Source organism: Delphinus delphis, chromosome 17 (genome assembly GCF_949987515.2).
Source record: "Delphinus delphis chromosome 17, mDelDel1.2, whole genome shotgun sequence".
NCBI classification, from domain to species: Eukaryota; Metazoa; Chordata; class Mammalia; order Artiodactyla; family Delphinidae; genus Delphinus; species Delphinus delphis.
This window is the reverse complement of record NC_082699.1, coordinates 80,463,632-80,489,442: the sequence shown is the minus strand read 5'-3', so window position 1 is coordinate 80,489,442 and position 25,811 is coordinate 80,463,632. Positions and strand designations below refer to the sequence as shown.

The following is a 25,811-nucleotide window of genomic DNA, read 5'->3' as shown; positions in this document are numbered from 1 at the left end:
CCATATATGACAAACCCACAGCCAACAGCATTCTCAATGGTGAAAAACTGAAAGCATTTCCACTAAGATCAGGAACAAGACAAGGTTGCCCACTCTCACCACTCTTATTCAACATAGTTTTGGAAGTTTTAGCCACAGCAATCAGAGAAGAAAAGGAAATAAAAGGAATCCAAATCGGAAAAGAAGAAGTAAAGCTGTCACTGTTTGCAGATGACATGATACTATACATAGAGAATCCTAAAGATGCCATCAGAAAACTACTAGAGCCAATCAATGAATTTGGTAAAGTAGCAGGAGACAAAATTAATGCACAGAAATCTCTGGCATTCCTATACACTAAGGATGAAAAATCTGAAAGTGAAATCAAGAAAACACTCACATTTACCATTGCAACAAAAAGAATAAAATAGCTAGGAATAAACCTACCTAAAGAGACAAAAGACCTCTGTGCAGAAAATTATAAGACACTGATGAAAGAAATTAAAGATGATACAAATAGATGGAGATATATACCATGTTCTTGGATTGGAAGAATCAACATTGTGAAAATGACTCTACTACCCAAAGCAATCTACAGATTCAATGCAATCCCTATCAAACTACCACTGGCATTTTTCACAGAACTAGAACAAAAAATTTCACAATTTGTATGGAAACACAAAAGACCCCGAACAGCCAAAACAATCTTGAGAACAAAAAATGTAGCTGGAGGAATCAGGCTCCCTGACTTCAGACTATACTACAAAGCTATAGTAATCAGGACAGTATGGTACTGGCACAAAAACAGAAAGATAGATCAACAGAACAGGATAGAAAGCCCAGAGATAAACCCAGGCACATATGGTCACCTTATCTTTGATAAAGGAGGCAGGAATGTACAGTGGAGAAAGGACAGCCTCTTCAATAAGTGGTGCTGGGAAAACTGGACAGGTACATGTAAAAGTATGAGATTAGATCACTCCCTAACACCATACACAAAAATAAGCTCAAAATGGATCAAAGACCTAAATGTAAGGCCAGAAACTATCAAACTCTTAGAGGAAAACAAAGGCAGAACACTCTATGACATAAATCACAGCAAGATCCTTTTTGACCCACATCCTAGAGAAATGGAAACAAAAACAAAAATAAACAAATGGGACCTAATGAAACTTCAAAGCTTTTGCACAGCAAAGGAAACCATAAACAAGACCAAAAGACAACCCTCAGAATGGGAGAAAGTATTTGCAAATGAAGCAACTGACAAAGGATTAATCTCCAAAATTTACAAGCAGCTCATGCAGCTCAATAACAAAAGAACAAACAACCCAATCCAAAAATGGGCAGAAGACCTAAATAGACATTTCTCCAAAGAAGATATACAGACTGCCAACAAACACATGAAAGAATGCTCAACATCATTAATCATTAGAGAAATGCAAATCAAAACTACAATGAGATATCATCTCACACCAGTCAGAATGGCCATCATCAAAAAAATCTAGAAACAATAAATGCTGGAGAGGGTGTGGAAAAAAGGGAACACTCTTGCACTGCTGGTGGGAATGTGAATTGGTACAGCCACTATGGAGAACAGTATGGAGGTTCCTTAAAAAAATACAAATTGAACTACCATATGACCCAGCAATCCCACTACTGGGCATATACCCTGAGAAAACCATAATTCAAGAAGAGTCATGTACCAAAATGTTCATTGCAGCTCTATTTACAATAGCCAGGAGATGGAAACAACCTAAGTATCCATCATCGGATGAATGGATAAAGAAGATGTGGCACATATATACAATGGAATATTACTCAGCCATAAAAAGAAACGAAATTGAGCTATTTGTAATGAGGTGGATGGACCTAGAGTCTGTCATACAGAGTGAATTAAGTCAGAAAGAGAAAGACAAATACCATATGCGTACACATATATATGGAATTTAAGAAAAAAAAAAAACTCATGAAGAACCTAGGAGTAAGACAGGAATAAAGACACAGACCTACTAGAGAATGGACTTGAGAATATGGGGAGGGGGAAGGGTAAGCTGTGACAAAGTGAGAGAGTAGCATGGACATATATAACTACCAAACGTAAAATAGATAGCTAGTGGGAAGCAGCCACATAGCATAGGGAGATCAGCTCGGTGCTTTGTGACCACCTAGAGGGGTGGGATAGGGAGGGTGGGAGGGAGGGAGACGCAAGAGGGAAGAGATATGGGAACATATATATATGTACAACTGATTCACTTTGTTATAAAGTAGAAACTAACACACCATTGTAAAGCAATTATACTCCAATAAAGATGTAAAAAAAAAAAAAAAAGAAGGGGGTCACAGGAACCTGATTTATAGCCAGTTGGTCAGAAGTATAGGGAACAACTATAGGACTCGTGACTGGCATGTGAAGTGGAGGGGGGTCTTGTGGGACTGAGCGCTTTTCCTGTGGAATCTGATTCCATCTCTGGGTAGACAGTGTCAGAATTGAGTTGCATTCTTCGACACGCTGCTGACATCCAAGAATTGCTGTTGGTGTCGGGAACCCTCAACACAAACACACACACACATTGGAACTGGATCCACGAACCCCTTTTGCAGAGGTGACACAGATTTTTGGCCTGATCAACTAGTTGGGCAGTAGTGCCATTCACTGAAAAGCAGAAAACAAATGGAGATTTAGGGACTAATCGGATGTTTTGGACATGTCAAGTTTGAAATGCCTGTGAAACAGCAAAATAAGAGATGTTGAGTAGGCAGGTGGGCTCCAGGTATCTATCTAGTCTAGTCTGCACGTTTGGGAGACACCACCAAAGATGGCACCACAACCACTGAAGAGGATTAAGCCCCCTTGAAAACCCAACTTAATGCAGAGGGCCTGGGACTATCACCTGGAGCAGCTGACATCAGAGCTTGTCCACTGAGGCTCAATGCTGGTGTCTGGCTGGGATTCTTAGGGCAGGAAGATATCTGCTCCTCAGAACAAAGCCTGGGCTGCTGGGGGCTACGACGGCTCCCCAAGGATGCTACCTGCTCAGGAATGAAGGCAATACGACAAAAGACCAAGCACTGGGGTGAGAGCCTGGACCCAGCAGTGCCACACACCATCTCATCTATATAGACAGTTAACACACGCTTTCACTCTTCCACTTTTGTGAGGAATACTTTTATTATGGCAATGAGACACAGTGGCATGGAGCTCTACACCACCTGACAGAACATCCTCCCATAAGTGAGCACCAGTGCATAACTATGTTGCTTCCCTACTAATCCTTATTACCAACATCTACTTAGTCTGCTCCTAAGCCTGTTAAAAGAGTCCTTCTACAACATGCTAAACACTCACTTCAGTTTACTGTAGAAACTTCTGAATGGACCGCCCTCTTCTGGCAGGAGAGACGTTTCAGCTGAAAACCTATAAACGGGGTCCTGGGCTTGTCTGACAGTCAGGTCAGTACCCAACATGCAGGTCTTGCATCTTCCCAACAGCCATGGCACCAGATTCACTGACCAGCCAGGGACAGAGCAACCCCACATCTGTCTGACAGAGCATTCCTGGAAAGCTCTGCACTCAAGACAAACCCCTGCACCAACTGCAAAGGAGAACCGTTCCAGAATGGGGAAGAGGCTAAAAGAAATTGAACCTAAACTCTTCATCAGGAGTGTCTCGGGTGTCCTTGGCTCTCCCTGTTAGACGAGGCCTGCAGACCCTTCGGCTCTTCTTTCTGGCGGCCTCACCTACAGGCTGCACCTGGACTGAGTGGGCAGCTGTAAGGGAGGGGAGAGACTGTATCAGAATTGAATGATAATGGCTAATGCTAACTGTGCCCATACAACTCTATCCCCATTGTAAAAATTAACTGACTTACTTCTCAAAATTATAAGGTATCACACTATCATCACACCCCCTTGAGAATCACAGAGAGATTCACTAACTCTCCTGCCCCTGCCTCCCTGGTCCAAGCCCAAGTTCTGTGTTCCTGAGATCCAGGCTTTCTCTCTCCCTGCTCCCTGACGCTTTCCTGAGCCATCTTCTACCCCCGCCAGCCCTACTGCTCTGGGCTTCCTCCTTCCACTGCCCAGGCTCTTCCTCCCCGCCCCCTTGAACTAGGCAGGTGTGCACCAACCAGTTCCCAGGTCCTCACCAGTCCTGAGAGCCCGCAGGGCCACGCACCACTCGGCTTCCATCTGAGCCCTGTAGTCCCCGAACAAGGAGTGCATCAGCTGCCTCTTCCGGGGCAGGGGGGTTCTTTGGCTGCGCAGGGTTCGGATTGCCCCAAGAGCTTGCTCTTCTGCAAATGAAAACAGACTAGTAACCTTCTCTATCCTCACCTCCAACTGTCCTACCGCAAAGGTAACGATCCCATCCCTTGGGAGCACCTGCAGGCCACAGGACTGTCACGGTTCACCCGCCCCCGCCCCCCGCAACTCTACAGACAGGCCCCTCACTCTGCTTAGGGGTGGGTCTCTGCATCTTCAGCCCCAGCTCCAGCTTTTCCACGCACCAGGCCAGTTCCCGGGCCAGCTGCTCCGCCTGTGGTGGATCGGGGATAGTGGCTGTGAGAGGGTACCTGGACCCCGCGGCCTCCAGCCCCATCCCACAGGAACACAACACTCCCCGTCTCATCCTCTCCCCGCTTTAAGTCCGCAAATCCGAGACTACGCCCACCGGCGGATTCCCACCCAGAATGCACCCCGAGGCTCCACCCTTCCCGACTAAGGCCCGCCCTTGCCTGGGCCTCCGCACTTAGGGGGGCTCCCTCTGAGGCCGGCGATTCTGTGGCTTTCCCGCTTCCATTCGCCGCAGAGGCCCCATTCCGGGTTTTCTTCTTCTTCTTTTGTTTCTTGGCCCTGGAGGCAGCGTCACTGCACGTAGGGTGCCCTAAGCAGACAGACTTGATAGGGCCTTACAGTGGAAGGACTCGGGGCGCCGGGAAGCGGCGGGGGGAACCGGGGGCTGCGGGGTGCGTGGGCAGTACCTGGGGCTGCCGACGTCTCCCGAGCAGGATGTCCTGGAGCCTGGAGAAAGCGGGACAGTACAAAGGTCACGAGGAGCCACCAAGGGCCCAAGGCCCCGACACCGGTGCGCCCTCACCGTAGCACTCACCGCCATGCGCTGCAGCCGCAGCCAGACCCTGAGGAGGGCTTCAGGACCGACGCCGAATTCGCTCCCCGCGAAACACGTCTGCGTAGCAGAGTTCCGCGGGGCGCTGGCAGCGCGTTGGGCGGGCGCGGGCCTTTCGGAGCGCGGTGGGCGGGGCGCGGTGGGCGGGGCCCCGGCCGTTCGGAGCGCGGCCTGCAGGAGACCCTCCCCAACACTGACAATGTTGCAGGTACTGCTCTGGATGAAAGGACTACGCCTAAGGTGTGCCCTTAAAGCTCACCTGCTAGTGGGGAGGGAAAAGCAGGTAAACAGACATGAAAAGCTGTCACCCAGAGCGGCGCTGTGAATAACAGCTGCCCCAACGGGGCGCCGAGTGGTCAGCAAAGTCCTGCGAGGAGCAGCAGCCCTGGAGGGGCTGGTCCGGCAGCGGAAAGGAGGGCGGGGCCGAGGTGCACGGCGAGGTGGGGGAGTTGCAGGGCCCTGGACCGCAGCGGGAGGCGGCTTCTGTTGTAAGCGCAGTGGAAGCACTGGGGGACGTTCATCCATCCGAGGAGTGACGCGGCCTTACCCAGATGCTGCTGTGTGGTGAGGGCCCAGAGGGGCTGGGGTAGGGGAGGGGAGGACCTGGAGGGGATTCAGAAACAGGAAGACCCCGCGCACCTGCTGGCGTCCCGTCAGTTTATCTCCTAAGTAATCTCCACCCCTACCCACCCCCACCCCCCAACACACACCATCTCTGGCCTGAACTGCAATCGAGTCCTCACTCATCTCTCTGCCTGCACTTTCACTCTCTCCTGTCTTTTTTGAACCACCCTGTGGTGAGAGTGGTCTTTCTAAAACAGAAACTGTGTTGCTCTCCTGCCTAGAAATCTTCTATTTCCTCCAGCATAAAGTCCAAGCTCCTTACTTCCAGCCAGCACATGCCCCATAAGTCATACAGAGGCAACCATTTCCAGACCTCACTCTGCTCTGGCCCTGCTGATCTGCCAGCCTTCCGAGCCTCACCCCCCACCTCTCCTTACGGGCCCCTGCAGCCCCCACAGCCCTCTGCCCCGCCAGCCACCTCATTTTTCTTCCCTGACAGTACTAGCACCTGTTCAAACCCCCAGACCCAGACAGCAGGTCCTTGAAGAGATCTAGAGAGGAAAGCATAGACGATCTAGCCCTCCATGTCTCTAAGTCCCCAAATCTCCTCTACATTGCCTCCCATCCTGGCATGTAATAAAGGCTCATAAAATGAACAGCAAGTCTTCATCTAGCTGTGCCTGGCTGTCTGCACCTCCACAGCCACTGCAGGAATCATGCCTAACGTTTCACTCTCAACCATCATGGCTGCTTTCTGTCTCTTGAGACACAGAGGTCTCCACTGACACACTCTTTCCTTGGCCTACTCCCCTGGCCTGTTTAGAAAATATACTATAAATTTCATATGTGCAAATATAAATATTTACATACAGCCAATTCTCATCATCCATGGTAGTTCTCTAAAGTAGCTGAGAACACTGAAGGGAATAACAAACCGTTGCTCCTAGGGGAAATAGAGTTAGCTTCCTCGGAGCCTCTGGTCACGACATTTTCATCAACCAATCAACACATAACCTTGTTTTATGTGTGTTTCTGCTTAAAGACACCTTACTTAATATATACTGTTGATTCATAAACACTGAACTCAGCCAACAGCACTATGACTTGTGCTGAATGAAGTTCATCTAGCACGCTTCCTCTATAAAGGCATCACATCACAGCCCTCTTGCACTTAGGGACATTAGACAGCACTTCAGCACTATGCTTGAGGGCCATTTTAAACAGTGAAATCCCCAAGAAAAAGCATAAAAATACAAAAAGTGTGGCAGTTAATATACAGGCACACCTCAGAGACACGGCACGTTCGGTTCCAGACTACTGCAATAAAGTGGGTGTTGCAATAAAAGTCACACGAATTTTTTTTGGTTTTCCAGTGAATATAAAAGTATGTTTACACTGCAATATAGTCTGTTAAGTGTGCAATAGCATTATGTCTAAAAAACAATGTACATACGTTAATAAAAAATATTGCTAAAAAATGCCAACCATTGGGCTTCCCTGGTGGCGCAGTGGTTGAGAGTCCGCCTGCCGATGCAGGGGACACGGGTTCATGCCCCGGTCCGGGAGGATCCCACATGCCACGGAGCGGCTGGGCCCGTGAGCCACGGCCGCTGAGCCTGCACGTCTGGAGCTCTGCAACGGGAGAGGCCACAACAGTGAGAGGCCCGCGTACAGAAAAAAAAAAAAAAAAAAAAATTGCCAACCATCATATGAGTCTTCAGCAAGTCATAGTCAAAACATCAAATATCACTGATTGCAGATCACCATAACACATATAATAATGATAGGTGTGAAATATTGCGAGAATTACAAAAATATGATACCAAGACATGAAGTGAACAAATGCTGTTGGAAAAATGTGCTGTGCTATCAGTTTTTGTCTCATGTATTTTGATGTCCTGTTGTTAGGTGCATACACGGTAAGGATCCTTGTGTTTTCTTATAGACTTGATCCCTTTATCATATTTAATACCCCTTTTTGTCCCTGATAATTTTACTAGCTCTGAAGTCAGCTTTGTCTGAAATCGATATAGATACTCCAACTTTCTTTCCATTAGTGTTAGCATGGTATGCCTTTCTCCTCCCTTTATTTTTAATCTATCTGTGTCTTCGTGTTTAAAATGGGCTTCTTATGGACAATATATAATTAAATGTTATAAGTCTTATTTTTTTTACCTGCTTTGACAGCTCAGTCTTTTAATTGGTGTATCTAGACCATTCACTTTTTAAATTTATTTATTTATGGCTGTGTTGGGTCTTCGTTTCTGTGCGAGGGCTTTCTTTAGTTGTGGCAAACGGGGGCCACTCTTCTTCGCGGTGCGCGGGCCTCTCACTACCGCGGCCTCTCTTTTTGCGGAGCACAGGCTCCAGACGCACAGGCTCAGTAATCGTGGCTCACCAGCCCAGTCGCTCCGCGGCATGTGGGATCGTCCCAGACCAGGGCGTGAACCCGCGTCCCCTGCATTGGCAGGCGGTCTCCACCAGGGAAGGCCTAGACCATTCACTTTTAAAGTGAATATTAATATGGTTGTTACTGTTTTTTATTCATTACACTTGTTTCTTTTAAAAAATCTTTCCCTCTTCTCCTGCCTTCTCCGGTTTAATTGAGCATTTTATCTGATTAGATTTTTTTCCTCCTATTTAGCATATCAATTATACTTCAAAAAAATTTTAATGGTTGTCTTAGAAGTTTGCAATATATATTAGGACTAATGTAAGTCCACCTTCAAATAACACTACACCGCCTCACGGGTAGCACAGGTACTTGTAACCCAGTGTCCCGATTCCTCTCTTCCGTCCCTAGGACACCGCTGCCACTCACCTTACACGTGCGACAGTTACCCAATACACTGTCACTAATATTCAATATTACTCTGAAAAACAGTGACCTTTTATTTTGCTTAGGAGTAAGACAAGTAAAAGATTTTATTTTACCTTCACTTATTCCCTCTCTGATCCTTTTCCCTTCTCTGGGTAGATCCGAGTTTCTTGCGTCACTTCCTAACTCTCTGACGAACTTCTAAAGCCTCTCCCAAGACAAGTGGGGCCAGTGGCATAGAGTCCTCTGAGCCGCCTAGAGCGACCCGACAGAACCCTAGGATCTGATTGGCCGGTAAGCTGGCGGCGGGGCGGAAGTTCCTAGCGGGCGTTTCCGGTCTGGCGGGTTAACCCTCGCCGGCCTGGTGTGTGGGGTACGTCTACCTTTCTCGGCGGGGCCGAGGGAGTCCTGGCCTCCCCTCGCGCGGACGTGCCTGCGCCGCTGCGACAGGCGGGACGGCACGGGGCTGGCCGAGCCGGGGGAGCGCCTGCTCGTGTGGCCTGAGGGGCGGGCCGGGCGGAAACCCGCGCGGGGGTGGGGTCCGGGCTGCCCCGGCGCGGAGGCGGGGCGGCGGGCAAGAGCCAGGCTTCACGGAGGAGGCGAAGTTTAGGCACGGTCTGGGGATGCACCGAACCTGTGCTTTTTCTCAGATGAGAGAGAGTACCTTTCACTCATTAGGGGTAGGTTCAGTGAAAGGATGAAGTCGCGAAGGCTGTGCAGCGAGGGGACGTTGGTGCACATCCCGGCGCTGAACAATCCCAGGGCCCATTCATTCGCTCGGTGGGCGCCCAGTACACACTGCCTTGGTGATGATTAAGATTTACTGGGTTTTGTTTGTGGTTTGCGAACACTATGCGAAGCACTTTATACATTTTTCTCACTTAACTCAAAATAGTCACTTAAGGTAAGTGGTGATGTTCTCATTTTATGGTCTGTGGAGAAACACGTCACTTACTCGAGACCCTTCGTTAGGAGGTGGTGTATCTGAGATTGGAACTCAGTCTGGTGGAGCCCAGGGCCTATGCTTCTAACAGGAGTGTTACGTGCCTCCCACATGAGGCTGAAAGGGGAGGCAGAGTGCATTTGGAAGGACCACTTGTGCACAGCACACAAAGGGCGTGAGCACCAGGGACCTGTCAAAGGCAAGCCCTGGCTGAGGACCGAGAGACTGCCTCTGGCCTGGGTGGCCTGAGGAGGAGATTCTGGGATGGCCCAAGAGAAATGAACTGGGCATTAATAAGCTTGGGTTCAGCTGTCAGTTAGAGCCCAACAGAGGCTTAAGTGACGAAGGTGGGGCAGGCAGGGTTTGTTCTGGGTTGTGTCTCTGAGGTTCCCTGGGTTTTACCCTCATGGTCACACTAGACAGAAGTGTTTCTCCCTGTTTCTTTTTTATCATCAGGGAGGAAAAGCCTTTTCTAGAAGCCTTTTTGAAAACTTTCCTTAACATCTTGTTGACCAGAAGATGGGCCTAGGGCCAAAGTAGCTGGGGCCAAGGAAAGTGGGCACATTTCTACCTGAATTAAGGGGTCTGTTTGCATGGAGCAGGCTGTGGGGGCAGAGGCTGACTGTGTGTCAGAGGCCAGTTGGAAAGGTTTTCATGGGAGTGACACCCCGTGTCACCTGTCACCCTAAATTATCACCAGATCTGTGGTTCTAAATGTCATATGTATGCTGACAGTTACCAGTGTATACCCAGCCAGCTTCAGCCTCTCTCCTGAAATTTGGACTTGTGGATCGAAATGCCCTCATTCTCCACTTGTACATCTTGTACATCTTGAACATAACATGTACAAGACAACTTTTAATTTTTATCCTTCAGATATACTTCTACGGTCTTCCTGGGTAATTGGAGATTTCCTCATCTCAGGTGTTTGGGCCAAACATCTTGGTGTTTCATCCCACACCTAATTTGTCAGCAAATCCTGTTGACTGTACCTTTGAAAGGTATCTGCAATCTGACTGCTTATCACCTGCTACCACCATCTGGTCCAAGACACTATCGTCCCTAGCTGTGTTATTGCTGGGACCTTCCGGTTGGTTTTCCTGCTTCTACCCTTACACCCTCCTCCCTGCCCCCTAGTCCATTTTCAAAGCAGCAGCCGGAGCAGCCACATGTCAAGTCATATCACTCTGCCCAGACCTTCCAGATGCTCCTAATCTCATTCAGAATAAAAGCCTAAGTCCTGTAGCCCAAAAGTTACCCCACCCCACTCTGTCTTGCCCTCCCCTACTCTGCTTCAGCCCCTCTGGTCTCCTTGCCCTTCCTTGAACACGTCAAGTATGCTTGCACCTTGCAACCTTTGCACTTGCGCCTCCCCCTGCCCAGGATGTATCTCCCCTGATACCTACTTAGTGCCGGCCCTCACTCCATCCATATCTGTTTTGATGTTACTTTATCAGAGGTGCCTTCCCTGGCTGCCTTTCGTAAAATATCTCCTCCCAACAGTTGCTGCCCTCGTGCTGTGTGTTGTTTCTCTTCCTTATCCCGTGACACAAGCATCATGTCTGTCAACTTCCCTACGGCTTGTGCACCGCTGTAGAGTAGGAGCTTGTTCTTCTTGTCCTCAGCTGTTTGCCCGCTGCCCAGGATTCTCCTGGGTGGGCCTGAGATGCAGACCGTCGTCTCCCCTTGTCAGGTGCACCGCCGGGGACCTGGCTTTCGCGTGTGGCCTTGTTATGCTGTCGTACTACGGGCTGCTGGGGAGGCTTCCTGGGGGGCAAGGGAATATATAGTCTCAGGCCACTGGGTGCTGAGACCATTGTTCCTTCCTGGGGATTTCAAGTAGCCTGCAACTGGGTCTCTGCTGCCACAGACCTCTTGAGGTACAGGCGCGGAAGTCTCAAGTTGCTGTGGGGAGCAGAAGGCGGGTCAGGCTCCATCACACTCTTCCCTTTTGCTACAGCTCTGCCTGCCTCCTCGGGACAAGCTTGGAGACCCAGTGATGGCCCACAGGCAGCTTTTTCCTGGGCCCCAGGTGAGTGGTCTTCGTGGAGACGCCTCAGTGTGGCCTCAGCCCTTTCCTGGCTGGAGTCTCCACGGTTCCCTCTGAGGCACTGGTCTCAGGGTAGTTGGCTCCCTGTCTTCATTGATGTTCTCAACCCTTGGGTTCAAGTCCCTGAAATGCACTCTGGACTGTATCATCTCACCCCTGGACTGGACACAGGAAGGCAAGGAATGGGCAGGTAAACACGAGGCAGAATGGTGTCTGCCCCAAAGAGCCCGCTCTTGTGGGGAAGCCAGTCTGGTGCATGTGCTCAGAGGGGTTTTGCCCATCCTGAGCCTAGTGCCTCCCTACCCCCAGGCCCATCCTGGGGTTGCAACAAGATCTTGTCATTCCAGGTCTTGGTTTCCTTCGAGGAAGTGGCCGTGCTCCTTTCCCAAGAGGAGTGGGGCCATCTGGGCCCTGCTCAGAAGAGGCTCTACAGGGATGTGATGCTGGAAACCTATGGGAACCTGGTCTCGCTGGGTGAGGCTCTTCCCAGGAGCTCAGCTCTGGGCTTCCTGCTCCATGAATGGCTCTGGGAACTGGGGCTGGGCTCAAGGCTCAGAGACTTCTCACCCCCTGGGCCCAGACATGGGGCATTTGTGACCCTGGGCCCAGGCAGGCCTGGTCTGGGCAGAGGAGGGGACAGGTGGTGCCAGGGACTCCCCCAAGTTCTTTGTAGGAAGTATGGGAGGAGAACATTATTCATTGAACGCCAAGTATATTCATATCCCCTCAGTTAATCTTCATGCATCTTCGAGGTTGGTGGTAGGATACATAGTTTATAGGTGAACCTGAGGCTGACAAATATCACTTCATTAAGTTCACACAGGCTGTCAGGGCAGATCTGGGATTTGCATCCATTTAGCTTCAGAGCCCTGCTTTATACCTGCCTTATACTTAGTCTGCTGTACATCAACACCTCCTCTACCATGAGTCTTCTGCCATGATGTGTTCAGGCCCCAAGTCTGTCCCTTAACTGTGACCCCCAGAAGAGCTGGGTTTGACTTTTCTTCAGCTGGGACAGAGGCCTACTTCTGTGTCCATGCTTTGGAGACCAGGTGGCAGGCAAGGTCATGACAGCACACAGACGCTGCCCACGGGGCCATCCTGCCCTGGACCTGGATGAGTTGTCAATCTTGCTTTCTTTCTCTGGAGCAGGACTTCAAGGTTCCAAACCTGATATCATCTCCAAGCTGGAGCAGGGGGAAGAGCCATGGACCCCACACTCACCAAGAATTGAGGGGAGCTGGATTCGGAGACGCAGGCCTGCAGGTGAGTCTGCAGGAACACCCCCACGTTCTCGTGCCCCTGCTGGCAGGTGCCACCACTTCACCAGGCCAAATTGCGTCACCACCAGAGCTTTGCTTTCCTTCTCCACCTTCTTTCTCTTCTTTTCTCTTTTTTGCTATTAATGGCCCCTATTCTGTGCCCCTGAATGGGGTCATGTTTACCTTACCCTAGAAGATGCTCTTTCAGTTCCTGAAAAGAGCTCGGGTGTCTCCCTAGCAGCTGCCTCCCTACCCTGGCTGCCTCTCAGTCGTTTCCATGTCACCCAGTCCTCAGGCCTTGCTGGCCAGCTCTGCCTTGGCTGCTGGAGACACCACTTGGAGGGTCCACCTGGAGGCTTGCCATCCTGCCCAGACTCTCACCCCTGCTGTTCACTCAGAGTTCCCAGGCTGATTCTGGGCTTCGGAGAAACGCGTGACTTAGGGCTGCTTCTTGTGTGGCGAAGGATTTGGGCATGTACATAGTAAGCAGAGCAGAGTTCCTGTGCTCTTTGCTGCATGGCAACTAACATTGCCTGGCCTGTTGTGCATTCCTAGCACTGTGCTGGCACAGTGAACTTACACAACCCTCCAGCATCCCTGCAGAGTTGGTGCTCAGGAAAATGAGGCACAGAGAGGTTCAGTTGCTAGCCCAAGGTCACACAGCCAGCTGGGGACAGAGGTGAGTTGGATCTCAGGTGGACTGGCTCCCTACCGCACGCCTTTTTTTTTCTTTTTAAAAACAGCTTTTTAAAGGTATATTTAGCATATAATATGCTATGCATATTTTTTAAACTTTTTTAAAAATAAATGTATCTTATTTATTTTTGGCTGCTTCTGGTCTTCATTGCTGCGAGCGGGCTTTCTCTAGTTGCAGCGAACGGGGACTACTCTTCGTCGCAGTGCACAGGCTTCTCGTTGCAGTGGCTTCTCTTGTTGTGGAGCACAGCCTCTAGGTGCACGGGCTTCAGTAGTTGTGGCATGCGGGCTCAGTTGCTCCACAGCATGGGATCTTCCTGGACGAGGGATCGAACCTCTGTCCCCTGCATTGGCAAGCAGATTCTTAACCACTGCGCCACCAAGGAAATTCCTGCTGTACATTTTTAAATGTACAATTTGGTAACATTTTTGCATATGTATGCACCTGTGAAACTGTCCACTATGGTAGAGATAGCAAACATACTCATTACCCCCAAAAGTTTTCTCATGTCTCTTTGTAATCCCTCCCTCTCACCGCTTCCCACCTCTATCCTGAAGCAATTACTGATCTTCTTACTGTCACTATAGATTACATTTTCTAGAGTTTTATATAATTGACATCATGGAGCATGTATTTTTTTTTTTTTTTGCCTGGCTTTTCTTGACTCACATAATTATTTTGTAATCCATTCATGTTGTATGTCAATAATTCAGTTCTTTTTTATTTCTGATAAGTATTCTGTTGTATGGATATACCACAATTTGTTTATCCATTCTCTGTTAATGGACATTTAGATGGTTTCCAATTTGTGGTTAATACAAATAAAGCTGCCATGAACACTTGTGTACAAACCTTTGTTTGCTTGGCCATACATTTCCTTTTCTCTTGGAAATACCTAGGAATAAAATGGCTGCATTACGTGGCAGGTGTTTATTTAAACTTTTAGGAAACTGCCGAAGTGCTTTCCAAAGCAGTTGTACTATTTTACATTCCCACCAGCAAGGATGAGAGTTCCATTTCCTCAACTTCCTTGCCAACAGTTGGTGTGGTCAGTCTTTTAATTGTAGCCACTGTGATGGATGTGTAGTGGTATCTTATTTTTAATTCCCCTAATGATTAAAGATGTTGAGCATCTTTTCATGTGCTAGTTTTCCTTCTGGATTTCTTCACTGGTGAATGTCTGCTCAGATCTTTGCCTATTTTTTAATTGTGTTTTTCTTTCCTTATTGTTGATTTTAAAAGAGTTCCTTTCTAAATACAGGAATGTTCTATTTACAGGTCCTTTATCAGATATATACTTTGCATGGATTATTCTCTCTGTGCCTTGTCTTTTTATTCTCTTAACAGTGTCTTTTGAAGAGTAGAAGTTTTAAATTTTGGTGAAGTCCAGTTTGTTAATTTGTTCTTTCATGGATTGTGCTTTTGGTGTCATATCTAAGAAATCTTCGCCTAACCCAGAAGATTTTCTTCTTTGAAAAGAAAATTTTATAATTTAAAATTTTTGGGTGTTGCATTTAAGTTTTGATTCATGTTGAGTTAATTTTTGGTGTGAGGTATGGATCCAAGTTTAATTTTTTACAAGTGAATGTCCAGTTGTTCCAGTACCATTTGTTGAAAAGACTATCCATTCTCCACCTGCACTGCCTTTTTACCTTTGTCAAAAAAATCAGTTGTCCATGGGAGCTGCCTGATGGTCTAGCGGTTAGGATTTGGCACTTTCACTGCTGTGGCCTGGGTTCAATCCCTGGTTGGGGAACTGAGATCCTGCAAGCTGTGTAGCACAACCAAAAAAAAAAAAGAGAGAGAGTTGTCCATATACATGTGAGGTTATTTGGAGCTCTCTGTTCTCTTCCGTTGTTCTATTGTCGATCTTTATACTCCGACACCACACTGTTGTGGATGCTTCATTAAAAGTCTGGAATCAGGTAGCATTTGTCCTCCAATTTTGTTCTTCATTTTCAGAGTTGTTTTGGCTATTCTAGATCCTTTGTATTTTCATATGAATTGAAAAATCAGCTTATTGCTATCTGAAAAAAGTCCTGCTAGCATTTTTGTTAAGATTGCATTGAATCCATAGATCAGTTTGAGGGAAATTGACATATATTGTTTTCTAACTCATGAACAAGATGTATGTCTCCATTTATTTGTCTTAATTTCTCAGTAGTAGTTTATACTTTTCTGTGTACAGGCATTTTACGTCTTTTGTCAGATTTATTCCTAAGTATTTCATATATTTTTTATACATTTATTTTATTGAAGTATAGTTGATTTACAAAGTTGTGTTAATTTCTGCTGTACCGTTTTATATATATATATATTCTTTTTTAAAATTTATTTATTTTATTTATTTATTTTTGGCTGCATTGGGTCTTTGTTGCTACGTGTGGGCTTTCTCTAGTTGTGACGAGCAGGGTCTACTCTTCGTTGCGGTGTGTGGGCTTCTCACTGGGATGGCTTCTCTTGTTGCGGAGCACAGGCTTTAGGCGTACGGGCTTCAGCAGTTGTGGCACACGGGCTCAGTAGTTGTGGCTCACGAGATCTGGAGCGCAGGCTCAGTAGTTGTGGCGTACGGGCTTTGTTGCTCTGCGGCATGTGGGATCTTCCCAGACCAGGGCTCAAACCCGTGTACCCTGCATTGGCAGGCAGATTCTTAACCACTGCACCACCAGGGAAGCCCTCTTTCATATTTTTCATGTTTTTGTACATGGTATTTTTTTTAATTCCAATTTCCAGTTGTTTATTACTTATAAATAAAAACAGAATTGATTTTTGGGTGCGTACCATGGGAACAGTGGGCATGTAAGGGAATGGGCCCATGATGGCAGGAAGGAGTTAGGGGTAACAAAGTGCTGGAAATAAACAGGTGGTACCATGGCCTCTGTTTCTCTCACCTGGATTTTCCCTGGTAAAACATAACCGGTTAAACTTACTTTTAGGGTCCCTCTTAGTTTCTCCACATATAATGCACCACCCTCTGTGGGGCACACAATCTGTTAAACATCGTCCCCTGGTGACCCTTTTTTCAATCTTGTCTTTCCTCCTTACCTGGACTAAGAAGTGGTTCATCTCCCAGGAGAGGTCTGATGTCTGAGCCCATAGTGTCCAGGGGAAGAGGAACATCAACCGAGACAGAGGTGTCCAAGGAGGAGTAGACAGGACCACGTCAGGCTGTGTTGGATTTGATTCTTATCCTAGGACGGTGGAAAGCTATGGAATGTGTATTTAAAAATAATTTATTTTTGTGCAGTGAACATGTGTCATTTTAGTAGAACAACAGAACTGATCCCTGTAGAGAAGTGTGGTGACAAGAATAAAACATCACCCCAAATCTTGCGTTGCAGAAACGTTCATTCTCGGCATTAGGTGACGGTATTTCATGGACCCCAGATGCATTGGCCCGACCAGATAGAAGTTTGTCTCCCTCGTGTAACAGCGTCCCTGTTTGGTGGATTCTAAGTTTGACATGCTTGTTAGGAGGCCAGCTCGTCTGTCTTGTTTCTCCGCCACCCTCTTGAGCGGCATGCCTAAACACTCACCTCCAGGTTTAACACTGGGTTATGGGAGAAGGAGAGAGTGGAGGAGGCCATTTCACTGCCGTGGAGTCTATGACCTTGTCTGTGACCTTGAAGTTGCCCATGTCGCTTCTACTCACATTCCACTACTGAGAATTCAGTTATGTGGCCACACCTAATACTGTTATTTTCTTAGTGGTTGCTCTGGAACTTACCGTGTACATCTTAACTTATCAGAATCTACTTCTGGTTTATACTAGCAATTCCAGTGACTATAGAATAGTTATTCCTATAGAACGCCATTTCCTCTCCTTCCTTTTTGTTTTTTGTTGTTGTTGTTGTTTTTAAATATTTATTTATTTGGCTGTGCCAGGTCTTGGTTGCAGCATGCGGGATCTAGTTCCCTGACCCAGGGAACCTGGGCCCCCAGTCTTAACCACTGGATCACCAGGGAAGTCCCTCTCCTCCCTTTTTGTGCGTTGCTGTATATCTGTGTGTGTTACAAATTCAACAATACATTCTTATAGTACTTTATATAATTTTATGTCTGTCGTGGAAACTAAAAGAAGAAATGAGACCAGCATATATGTATACAGTTTGTTATATCATCTACTTTCTTATTCACCATTTCTCTTCATTTGTTCCTGTGCATTTAAGTTACATCTGCTGTCGTTTCCTTACTCCAGTGTATCTTTCCTCTTACCCACCTCCTTTGTGCTGTTTTTGTCACGTGCAATACATTTCTATCTGTGATATTGTGATTTATAATAAGAAGTATGTATTTGGTCCTCATCCCGTTTCTGGCACAGAGCTCCTAAAACCCTCGGAATTTCCGAAGTAATGAGAGTAGTGAAAATTGCTCTGTTGTTTTTGAAAATGCCCTAGCAGTCCAATCCAGTAAAATCTGGGCAGCAGTATTTTTAAAAGTCAGTCTTGGAGGTTTGTTGTGACTCAAGGAGGCTGGATGCAGAAAGGGATCCCCCACCCTCTCAACCACACTCACCAGGAATTTCACCTCTTTAGGTTGGAGTTGGAGGGGATGATAGGTGCTGGTGGCCTAGCCTGGTGAGATGTGGGGAGCTTTCCTGGGAGCTGCAGGGAGAGGGAGCCCCTTCTTGGCCCCACCCAAGAGGAGTAGAGCATCTGTCATGCTGAGCTGGGCGGGTGGAGGTGCGGCGGGTTAGGGCTCACATGCCACACACTCTTGCTGCTCTTGCCAAGTTTTAGTAGATTTTCTTGAAAAACCGTTTCTTCATTTGCTTTTTGCTCTTAGGACAATTTCCAGAGACATTAAAATGGTTGTTAGTTGGGGTTGGGTTTTTTGTTTTGTTTTAATAGTTCTTGCCAGCTTTGTTTTGCTGTGACTTGGATCCATGGAGTTTATTACACTGTCATCAAAGTGGAATTTCCTGACTTTCAATTTTGAAGAATATTTTTGCTGGACGTAGAATACTAGGTTGGCAGTTGTATTCTTCAGTACATTAAAAATGTCCTTCTGTCTGCCGTCTTCCACTTCTGAAGTCGAAAAGTCAGCCTGTGATTTTATTTTGCTTTGAAAGTGATACATCTTTTTCCTCTTGCTGCTTTTAACATTTCTTTTTTTGGTTTTCAGCAGTTTGGTTATGTTATACCCATGTGTGGTCTTCTTTGCATTGACATTACTTAGGGTTCTTCGAGCTTTCTGAATCTATAGTTTATAGACTTTTGTCAGTTGTGGGAAAATCTAGGCCAAAATTTCTTAAATTATTTCTTCTATTCCTTTTCTCCTCTCCTTCTGGGATTTTGAGAATATACACATTACACTTTCTACCTTGTTGCACCTGCTTCTTATGCTCTTTTCTGTATTCCCTGTCCTATTTTTTTCCTTGCTGTGTTTCAATCTGAATAGTTTTCAGATATTACTTAACGCACCTTTCAGTTACGTAATCCTTTGTTTTGTTACCTGCTATCTGCCAATGTACTGTCTTGTCTGTTGAACTCTTAATTTCAGTTTTCATTTGATTTCTAGTGAATTCTCTATCTCTTTGTTTTCTTACATATACTAATCATGGTTTGTTTGTTTTAAGCTGGTTCTTGATAATATCTGAATTGCCTGTGGGTTTGTTTCAATTGTATATTTTTCCCCTGGTTTCTTGTCGTTTAGTCTTTTTTTTTAAAACATGATTTCTGATATTCAATTGTATCAGTTATTATAGATTAAAAATTATAGAGGCTTTATATGATGTTACATTCTTAAAAGAGGATCAAGTCTCCTTCTGGCAGACAGATAAAATGCCATTGGATCACCTTCCCATGTTAAGGGGTTGGTCTTAAGCTTTGTTAGGGCTGGTCTGATACTCAGGGGAAAATTCCCTACTCATTGTTCCCCTTTGAGGAATGTTAGGGACCTGGTTCATTATTCTGAAAACCAGTAAATAAAACAGTCAAGGATTGATGTTGCTTTTACTAAATGGGTTATCCTTCAGGATAACTAGACAATTCATGAGTAAGAGTTTCTTCATAGAAACTTTAAGGGTTTAAAAAAAAAAAAAAAAAGGTCAAACCTGAATCCTGAGATACCAGCTAAAAATTCTAAATACAGAAGACAACTAATCTTACCACCTCCTTCCTCTAACCCTGTACAAAGAACACCCAGCAGTAAAATATCTTCTACCTAGGGCAAAAACAAAGGAATTGCCTCAAAAAACCAAATAGCCCTAGGTAAAGACTTGCAAATTTTGGCATTTGGGGGTGCCCTGGACTTAAAGCCACCATCTCATGCAAATGCCCTTCTGATTCATAAATACCCTCATTCATAGGGTTCCCAAGTATCTTTTTATTGTCTCAATTTAAAATACAAACAGGCATCAACTATAATTCAATTTAAAAAAGAACTAAAAAAATAATAAAAGTAAATTAAAAATAAACTAAAATACAAACAGACAACCAAGGATCCCTGACATCTGAAGCAGCATGAACTGGTGTGAGCCGTTGCTTCTTTTTTTTTTCTTTTGGCTGCTTTGGGTCCTCGTTGCTGCACACAGGCTTTCTTTAGTTGAGGCGAGCGGTGGCTACTCTTCGTTGTGGTGCGCGGGCTTCTCACTGCAGTGGCTTCTCTTTGTTGCAGAGCACGGGCTCTAGGCGCATGGGCTTCAGTAGTTGTGGTGCGCGGGCTCAGTAGCTGTGGCTCGCGAGCTCTAGAGCACAGGCTCAGTAGTTGTGGGTCACGGGCTTAGTTGCTCCGCAGCATGTGGGATCTTCCTGGACTAGGGCTCGAACCCGTGTCCCCTGCCTTGGCAGGCAGATTCTTTTTTTTTTCTTTATAAGTGGTGGTAGGAGTTTATTTATTTATTTATTTTTGCTGTGTTGGGTCTTCGTTTCTGTGCGAGGGCTTTCTCTAGTTGTGGCAAGCGGGGGCCACTCTTCATCGTGGTGTGCGGGCCTCTCACTATTGCAGCCTTTCTTGTTGCAGAGCACAGGCTCCAGACGCACAGGCTCAGTAGTTGTGGCTCACGGGCCTAGTTGTTCCGCGGCATGTGGGATCCTCCCAGACCAGGGCTTGAACCCATGTCACCTGCATTAACAGGCGGATTCTCAACCACTGTGCTACCAGGGAAGCCCCGGCAGGCAGATTCTTAACCGCTGCACCACCAAGGAGGTCCCGGAGACGTTGCTTCTTGACTCATAGGTCACTCTGTTCTGTGGTCTCTTTTTTTGTCACATTCTTCATTCTGTTTCCTACCTGGTGAAATAGCACCTCTTGACAAGGATCATCTTTTTAGACTCTGGTTCCAGGATGTTGAAGACTCTTAACTCCTCAGATACTCCTGACAGAAGCCACAGGAATTCAGGACCTTTACCATCCGCAACCTGCCCCTTCAGACTGCTCCTAGGTTTCTAGAATGAAGTATTGTTTGCTTTTTCCCTTTCAGACTTGAATGGTAAAAATCAGTCCCTTTGAAGTACTGGGCGTAGTTCTGCAAAGACAACTTAGCCCAGTGTTAGATCCCACCCAGTTAATATTTTCAGCTCAGTCTCTCAGTTCTGGCTAAACAGTCTGAAAGTGACAGCTTTAATAATAACCACTGTTTACAAACGAGAGAGTCCATTGTGCTTTCGCAGTCTCTCAAAACTGTGAGAGGCTACCCTCTCACAGTTCTCACCAGGTTGTCCTTCCACTGGTCTTTGTAGCCACATGATTCAGTGCTTTTGGCTGGGTGGTTTTGGTTTTGGTACATTTCCTTTCACTGAGTCTCAGAATTCAGTTGTGTCACAGTTTTTACAAATTTTCAGGTACTTTTATCCATTGGGAACATGTGGTGTGGACTGTTGTACACATTTGGCTTTTTTGCCTTGTGCTATACCTGCTATTTGAATGGGTAGGTTGCTTCTTTGTTTCTATTTTTCTCTGTTTTCCATGATTTACTTCTGTGAAACCAAGTTGTCCACATCAAATAATTTTTCCCATTATGTGTTACTCAGTATACCCTTCATTCATTATATATCATTTGTGATACATTTACTTTTCAACAAATGTTTGAATGCCTGTTATGTATAAGCCACGGAAGATGCCTTTTTTACAGAGTGTGCAGCAGTGACATCAGTGTAGGTGCTGACCGTCCAAGCCTCCACCACTGACTTCCCCATCTCCCTCCTCGCCTTTTTTTTTTTTTTTTTTTTTGATGTGGACCTTTTTTTTTTTTAAGTCTTTATTGAAGTTGTTACAATATTGCTTCTGTTTTATGTTTTGGTTTGAGGCATGTGGGATCTGAGCTCCCTGACCAGGGATGGAACCCTCACCCCCTGCATTGGAAGGTGAAGTCCTAACCACTGGACCACCAGGGAAGTCCTCCCTCCTCACCTTCTGAGGGCGCCTCTCCCTCAGGTCACACCTCGAGGTTCCTGCTCCACCTGTGCCTGGTTAGCCCATCTGAAATGGAGGCATTTCACCTTGGGTTTCTTCCCTCCCTCCTTCCTTCCCTCCTTCCTTCCCACACCAGCTTTCATTGCTCTGAGAGCATGCTTCTCTCTCCTCGCCTTCTCTTTTCTCTTCCCAGTAAGGTCATTTTTGGTTTTGCATTCTGAAAATCCAAATCCTCCTAGGAGATAATTGTTTCATATAAATGTTTCTATTTATGCTCTAAGTATTTCCCATAGTAAAACATGAGTAACTCTTTTTTTTTTTTTTCAGGTTATGTCTCTAGGAAGGAAAAAAAAGAATTGACTCCAAAGCAGGAAATTTCTGAAGAAATGGAATCCCAGAGAACAAAATTAGAAGAGCTTGTAAGGAATATTTCCAAGGAATCTGATTTTGAAGAGATGACTAAAACTGAGGGAAAGCTAAATAATTGCTGGGGGAAATATGCAGTGGAGGGACTTAAGAAGGATTTCCCCCAGAAGAGTAATTTCAGGCCAGTGACAGTGACACATGTGAAAACCCCCTTGGGGGAAAGAGGTCTGAAATTCAGTGCAGCTGAGGTAAACTGCGCTGCAGATGCAAGTTCTGTCAGAAACTGCAGACTGTCTTCAGGGAAAAGTCTCCACCAGTGTGTGTCATGTGTAGAAAACTTCCAAACGAGTAAGGACCTCACTAACCTCCAAAGTTTCTGTGTAGGAGAACAAGCCTGTCAGGCAGATGTGTTTGTGAAAGTGCCTGGGCAGAGTTCAGTTTTCAGTGAGAACCAGAGGATTAACAGTCCAGAAAAAGCCTTTGAAAAGTGTGCTGTGTGTGGAATAGCTTTTGGTCAGAGCAGAGCTCTCATTAAGCACCTGGGAATTCACAGTGGAGAGAAGCCCTGCGGGTGTGAGGAAGGTGGCAGAGCTTCCCATGCCCGTCCCTATGCCATGCAGCACTGTAACACTTACACTGGAGAAAGACCCTGTGAGGCTAACGAATGTGAGAAAGCTCTTAGCACATGTCCGTCTTACATTCAGCATTGTCAAGTTCACACTGGGGTGAAGCCCCATGAGTGCAGTCAGTGTGGAAAAGCCTTTAGTCATAGCTCTAACCTGATCCATCATCAGAGAGTGCATAGTGCAGAGAAGCCATACATGTGTGTGGAGTGTGGGAAAGCCTTCCGGAGACAGTCACACCTCACTCAGCATAAGAGAACCCATTCTGGAGAGAAACCCCATGACTGTGCTGAGTGCGGCAAAGCCTTCAGCGCACGATTGTCTCTCATTCAACATCAGAAAACTCACACAGGAGAAAAGCCCTATGAGTGTAACGAATGTGGAAAATTCTTTAGCCTGAACCGAACCCTTATTGTTCATCAGAGAATCCACACTGGAGAGAAACCCTATAGGTGTAATGAATGTGGAAAATCCTTCAGTCAGCACTCACAAGTTATTCAACATAAGAGGGTTCACACTGGAGAGAAGCCTTATATCTGCAATGAGTGTGGGAAATCCTTCAGTGCTCGCCTGTCCCTCATCCAGCATCAGAGAATTCACACTGGAGAGAAACCTTATGGGTGTAATGAGTGTGGGAAAACCTTCAGTCAAAAGGGACACCTTACTCAGCATCAGCGAATTCACACTGGAGAGAAGCCCTATGAGTGTAATGAGTGTGGAAAAGCTTTCAGCCAGAGTTTTAATCTCATTCACCATCAAAGGATACACAATGGCGAGAGGCCCTATGAATGTAACGAGTGTGACAAAGCCTTCAGTGTTCTCTCCTCCCTTGTCCAGCATCAGAGAGTGCACAACGGAGAGAAGCCCTACGAGTGCCACAGCTGTGGGAAGGCCTTTAGTCAGGGCTCACACCTAATCCAGCACCAGAGGAGTCACACTGGAGAGAAGCCCTATGAGTGTAGCGAGTGTGGGAAAACCTTTGGACAGATATCCACCCTAATTAAGCATGAGAGGACACACAATGGGGAGAAGCCCTATGAGTGCGGCGACTGTGGGAAAGCTTTCAGCCAGAGCGCACACCTCATCCGCCATCGAAGAATTCACACTGGGGAGAGCCCTTACACATGTAATGACTGTGGGAAGGCCTTCAACGTCCGCTCCTCCCTCATTCAGCATCTCAGGGTTCACACCGGCGAGAAGCCTTATGAGTGCAGTGAGTGTGGCAAGGCCTTCAGCCAGCATTCACAGTTTATTCAGCATCAGAGGGTTCACACTGGAGAGAAACCCTACACGTGCAGTGAATGTGAGAAATCATTCAGTGCACGCTTGTCCCTTATCCAACACCAGAGAATTCACACTGGAGAGAAGCCCTATAAATGCACTGAATGTCAAAAATCCTTCCGACAAAGCTCTCACCTCATTCGACATCAGAGAATCCACAGTGGAGAGCGACCTTACATGTGTAGTAGATGTGGGAAAACTTACAACCAGAGAATATCTCTTATTAGTCATGAGAAAGTTCACAGACTCCACGGTGGAGAGCAAACCTGTCGGCGTGACGAGTGTGGGGAGCTCTTTGGCGCACAGGCAGCGTTCATGCAGCACCGGAAGGTTCATAGTGGAGAGTGACTCACTCTGTCTGATACATTCTTCACAGTTTTACAGCAGGAGAGTTCTACTGATAAGAAAGCTCACTTTATGACTTTCCTTTTGGAAATTCAGCTCTTAAGGAATTAAACTATCTCCCAATGTGCTGCTCACTGAAGGCAGGCTGCTGAATTATGTGGTAAATGTTCCAAGGTAACATGCCTTCCCTCAGACCCAGAGGATGGCTCTCTGCTTGAGTGTTTTAAGTGAATGCAACTTAAATATACTTTCCTAGATCATGTTTTTATAGCACCAGACCTTAGTGTACAGTTAGGTGTTTCATTTGGCCCCTGTCTTTCTTTTCTTTCCTCTTCATCATCTATTTCAGCTTCAGGAAAAGTAACTGAGATCCTTGAACTTTCGAGTGTGATTGGGTTGGGGTTTTCTTATTTGTTTGTTTGTAGGGCCTTTTCAAAATGTTTTTGTTCTATTTTGAGGGATATGATACCTTTAACTTCAAAGGGGTTGTCCCTTTTCAGCATCCGGTAATCCACAGAGGTGAGAAGGCATATGAGTATAAGTAGAGTTTGTTAAGGAATGAGGTGAGGCTTGTGTGTAGATTCAAACTGTTGAGATGGTGCTAGGAAGTCAGGTGACTCATGTAAACTGGGGTTTCCTACAGGGTAATTTGAAAACAAAAAAACCCGTGAATTGGAGGGGTGGGATAGGCATAAAGTAGACACAGGCTCGCGTGGGACCTGGGACACAGCTTACAGATTCTGTTGGTATATTCTAGATCCACTTCTGAGGGAGAGAAGGTGAGTGGTTGGAGCTGTTCCCTTTCACTGGGCGGCCTCGCACCGAGCAGACTCTGGTGAGGAGGGCAGGTCCTCCTGCTGCCAGAGGACAGGATTCCAGGTGAGGCAGGGACACGGCATTAAGCACCTTTTCGTGGGTAGGTTATCATGCAGGCTGTTTGTCAGCCTTGGACCCCTGTCTGCATGCTGTAAACATGCTTTTGTCCCTCCTGGAAGCTGTATTAGTCAGTGGTGTCTCAGTGCCCGTGGTCCTCCCACCTGATGCTTGAGGTGATGCTAAACATCCTGGGAGCTGATTTCCTGAGCACAGTCTTCAGAGTGGCTGCCCCTGGTTCATCACGTGTGGTTTGCTGCAGTGTCCTCAGAACCCCATTCTCCAGAAGTTTCTATGGCACTTCCTTCTGTTTTTGTGGAGGAAAGAGTAGCATCAAAGTGGGCTGAAAAAGGGTTATAAATATGAGAGATTCAGCAGAAGGAGTCTGTGAGAGACAGTTCTAGAAACAAATCTGGCAATTGAAAGTGGCTGTTGAGAGTCTGATGAGAAGCTGGTACCGTGTGTGAACCCTTGAGAAGGGGCTAACAGGATCTGGCACGGGCTGCAGTGGGACGGCGCTTTATGAATAA

General features: G+C 46.4%; 2 protein-coding genes across 5 annotated transcripts; one reads left to right on the top strand and one right to left on the bottom strand.

Moving 5' to 3' along the window:
• Positions 1 to 3,107: 3,107 nt before the first annotated feature.
• Positions 3,108 to 8,711, bottom strand: C17H8orf33 (chromosome 17 C8orf33 homolog). Of its 2 annotated transcripts, XM_060035353.1 has the most exons (7): positions 8,603 to 8,711; positions 5,087 to 5,366; positions 4,959 to 4,998; positions 4,713 to 4,861; positions 4,429 to 4,513; positions 4,125 to 4,271; positions 3,111 to 3,747 (listed from the first exon to the last, which is right to left on the bottom strand). In XM_060035353.1, exons 2-7 carry the CDS (start codon positions 5,090 to 5,092, stop codon positions 3,608 to 3,610), a joined length of 567 nt encoding a protein of 188 aa, XP_059891336.1. In that variant the 5' UTR covers positions 5,093 to 5,366; positions 8,603 to 8,711; the 3' UTR covers positions 3,111 to 3,607. The 2 variants fall into 2 exon arrangements, with proteins under 2 accessions (XP_059891337.1, XP_059891336.1); XM_060035354.1 differs by lacking the exon at positions 8,603 to 8,711 and having other exon boundaries at positions 3,108 to 3,747; positions 5,087 to 5,352.
• Positions 8,712 to 8,841: 130 nt separating this feature from the next.
• On the top strand, positions 8,842 to 24,677 carry LOC132413374 (zinc finger protein 252-like). 3 transcript variants are annotated; one of them, XM_059995448.1, is made up of 6 exons: positions 8,842 to 8,859; positions 10,306 to 10,430; positions 11,390 to 11,461; positions 11,827 to 11,953; positions 12,632 to 12,745; positions 22,121 to 24,677. In XM_059995448.1, exons 3-6 carry the CDS (start codon positions 11,429 to 11,431, stop codon positions 24,409 to 24,411), a joined length of 2,565 nt encoding a protein of 854 aa, XP_059851431.1. In that variant the 5' UTR covers positions 8,842 to 8,859; positions 10,306 to 10,430; positions 11,390 to 11,428; the 3' UTR covers positions 24,412 to 24,677. The 3 variants fall into 3 exon arrangements, with proteins under 3 accessions (XP_059851431.1, XP_059851432.1, XP_069396098.1); XM_059995449.1 differs by lacking the exons at positions 8,842 to 8,859; positions 10,306 to 10,430 and having other exon boundaries at positions 11,372 to 11,461; XM_069539997.1 differs by lacking the exons at positions 8,842 to 8,859; positions 10,306 to 10,430; positions 11,390 to 11,461 and having other exon boundaries at positions 11,686 to 11,953.
• Positions 24,678 to 25,811: the final 1,134 nt, after the last annotated feature.

Excerpts from the sequence above, each read along its gene's own strand:
- C17H8orf33 (XM_060035353.1), bottom strand. Across the intron at positions 4,514-4,712 it reads CCCTAAGTGCGGAGGCCCAG|GCGGAGCAGCTGGCCCGGGA; the intron begins GCAAGGGCGGGC and ends GATCCACCACAG. Across the intron at positions 4,272-4,428 it reads GAGACCCACCCCTAAGCAGA|AAGAGCAAGCTCTTGGGGCA; the intron begins GTGAGGGGCCTG and ends TTTCATTTGCAG.
- LOC132413374 (XM_069539997.1), top strand. The coding sequence starts at position 11,686 with ATGGTGTCTGCCCCAAAGAGCCCGCTCTTGTGGGGAAGCCAGTCTGGT. Across the intron at positions 11,954-12,631 it reads TGGGAACCTGGTCTCGCTGG|GACTTCAAGGTTCCAAACCT; the intron begins GTGAGGCTCTTC and ends TCTCTGGAGCAG. Across the intron at positions 12,746-22,120 it reads TCGGAGACGCAGGCCTGCAG|GTTATGTCTCTAGGAAGGAA; the intron begins GTGAGTCTGCAG and ends TTTTTTTTTCAG.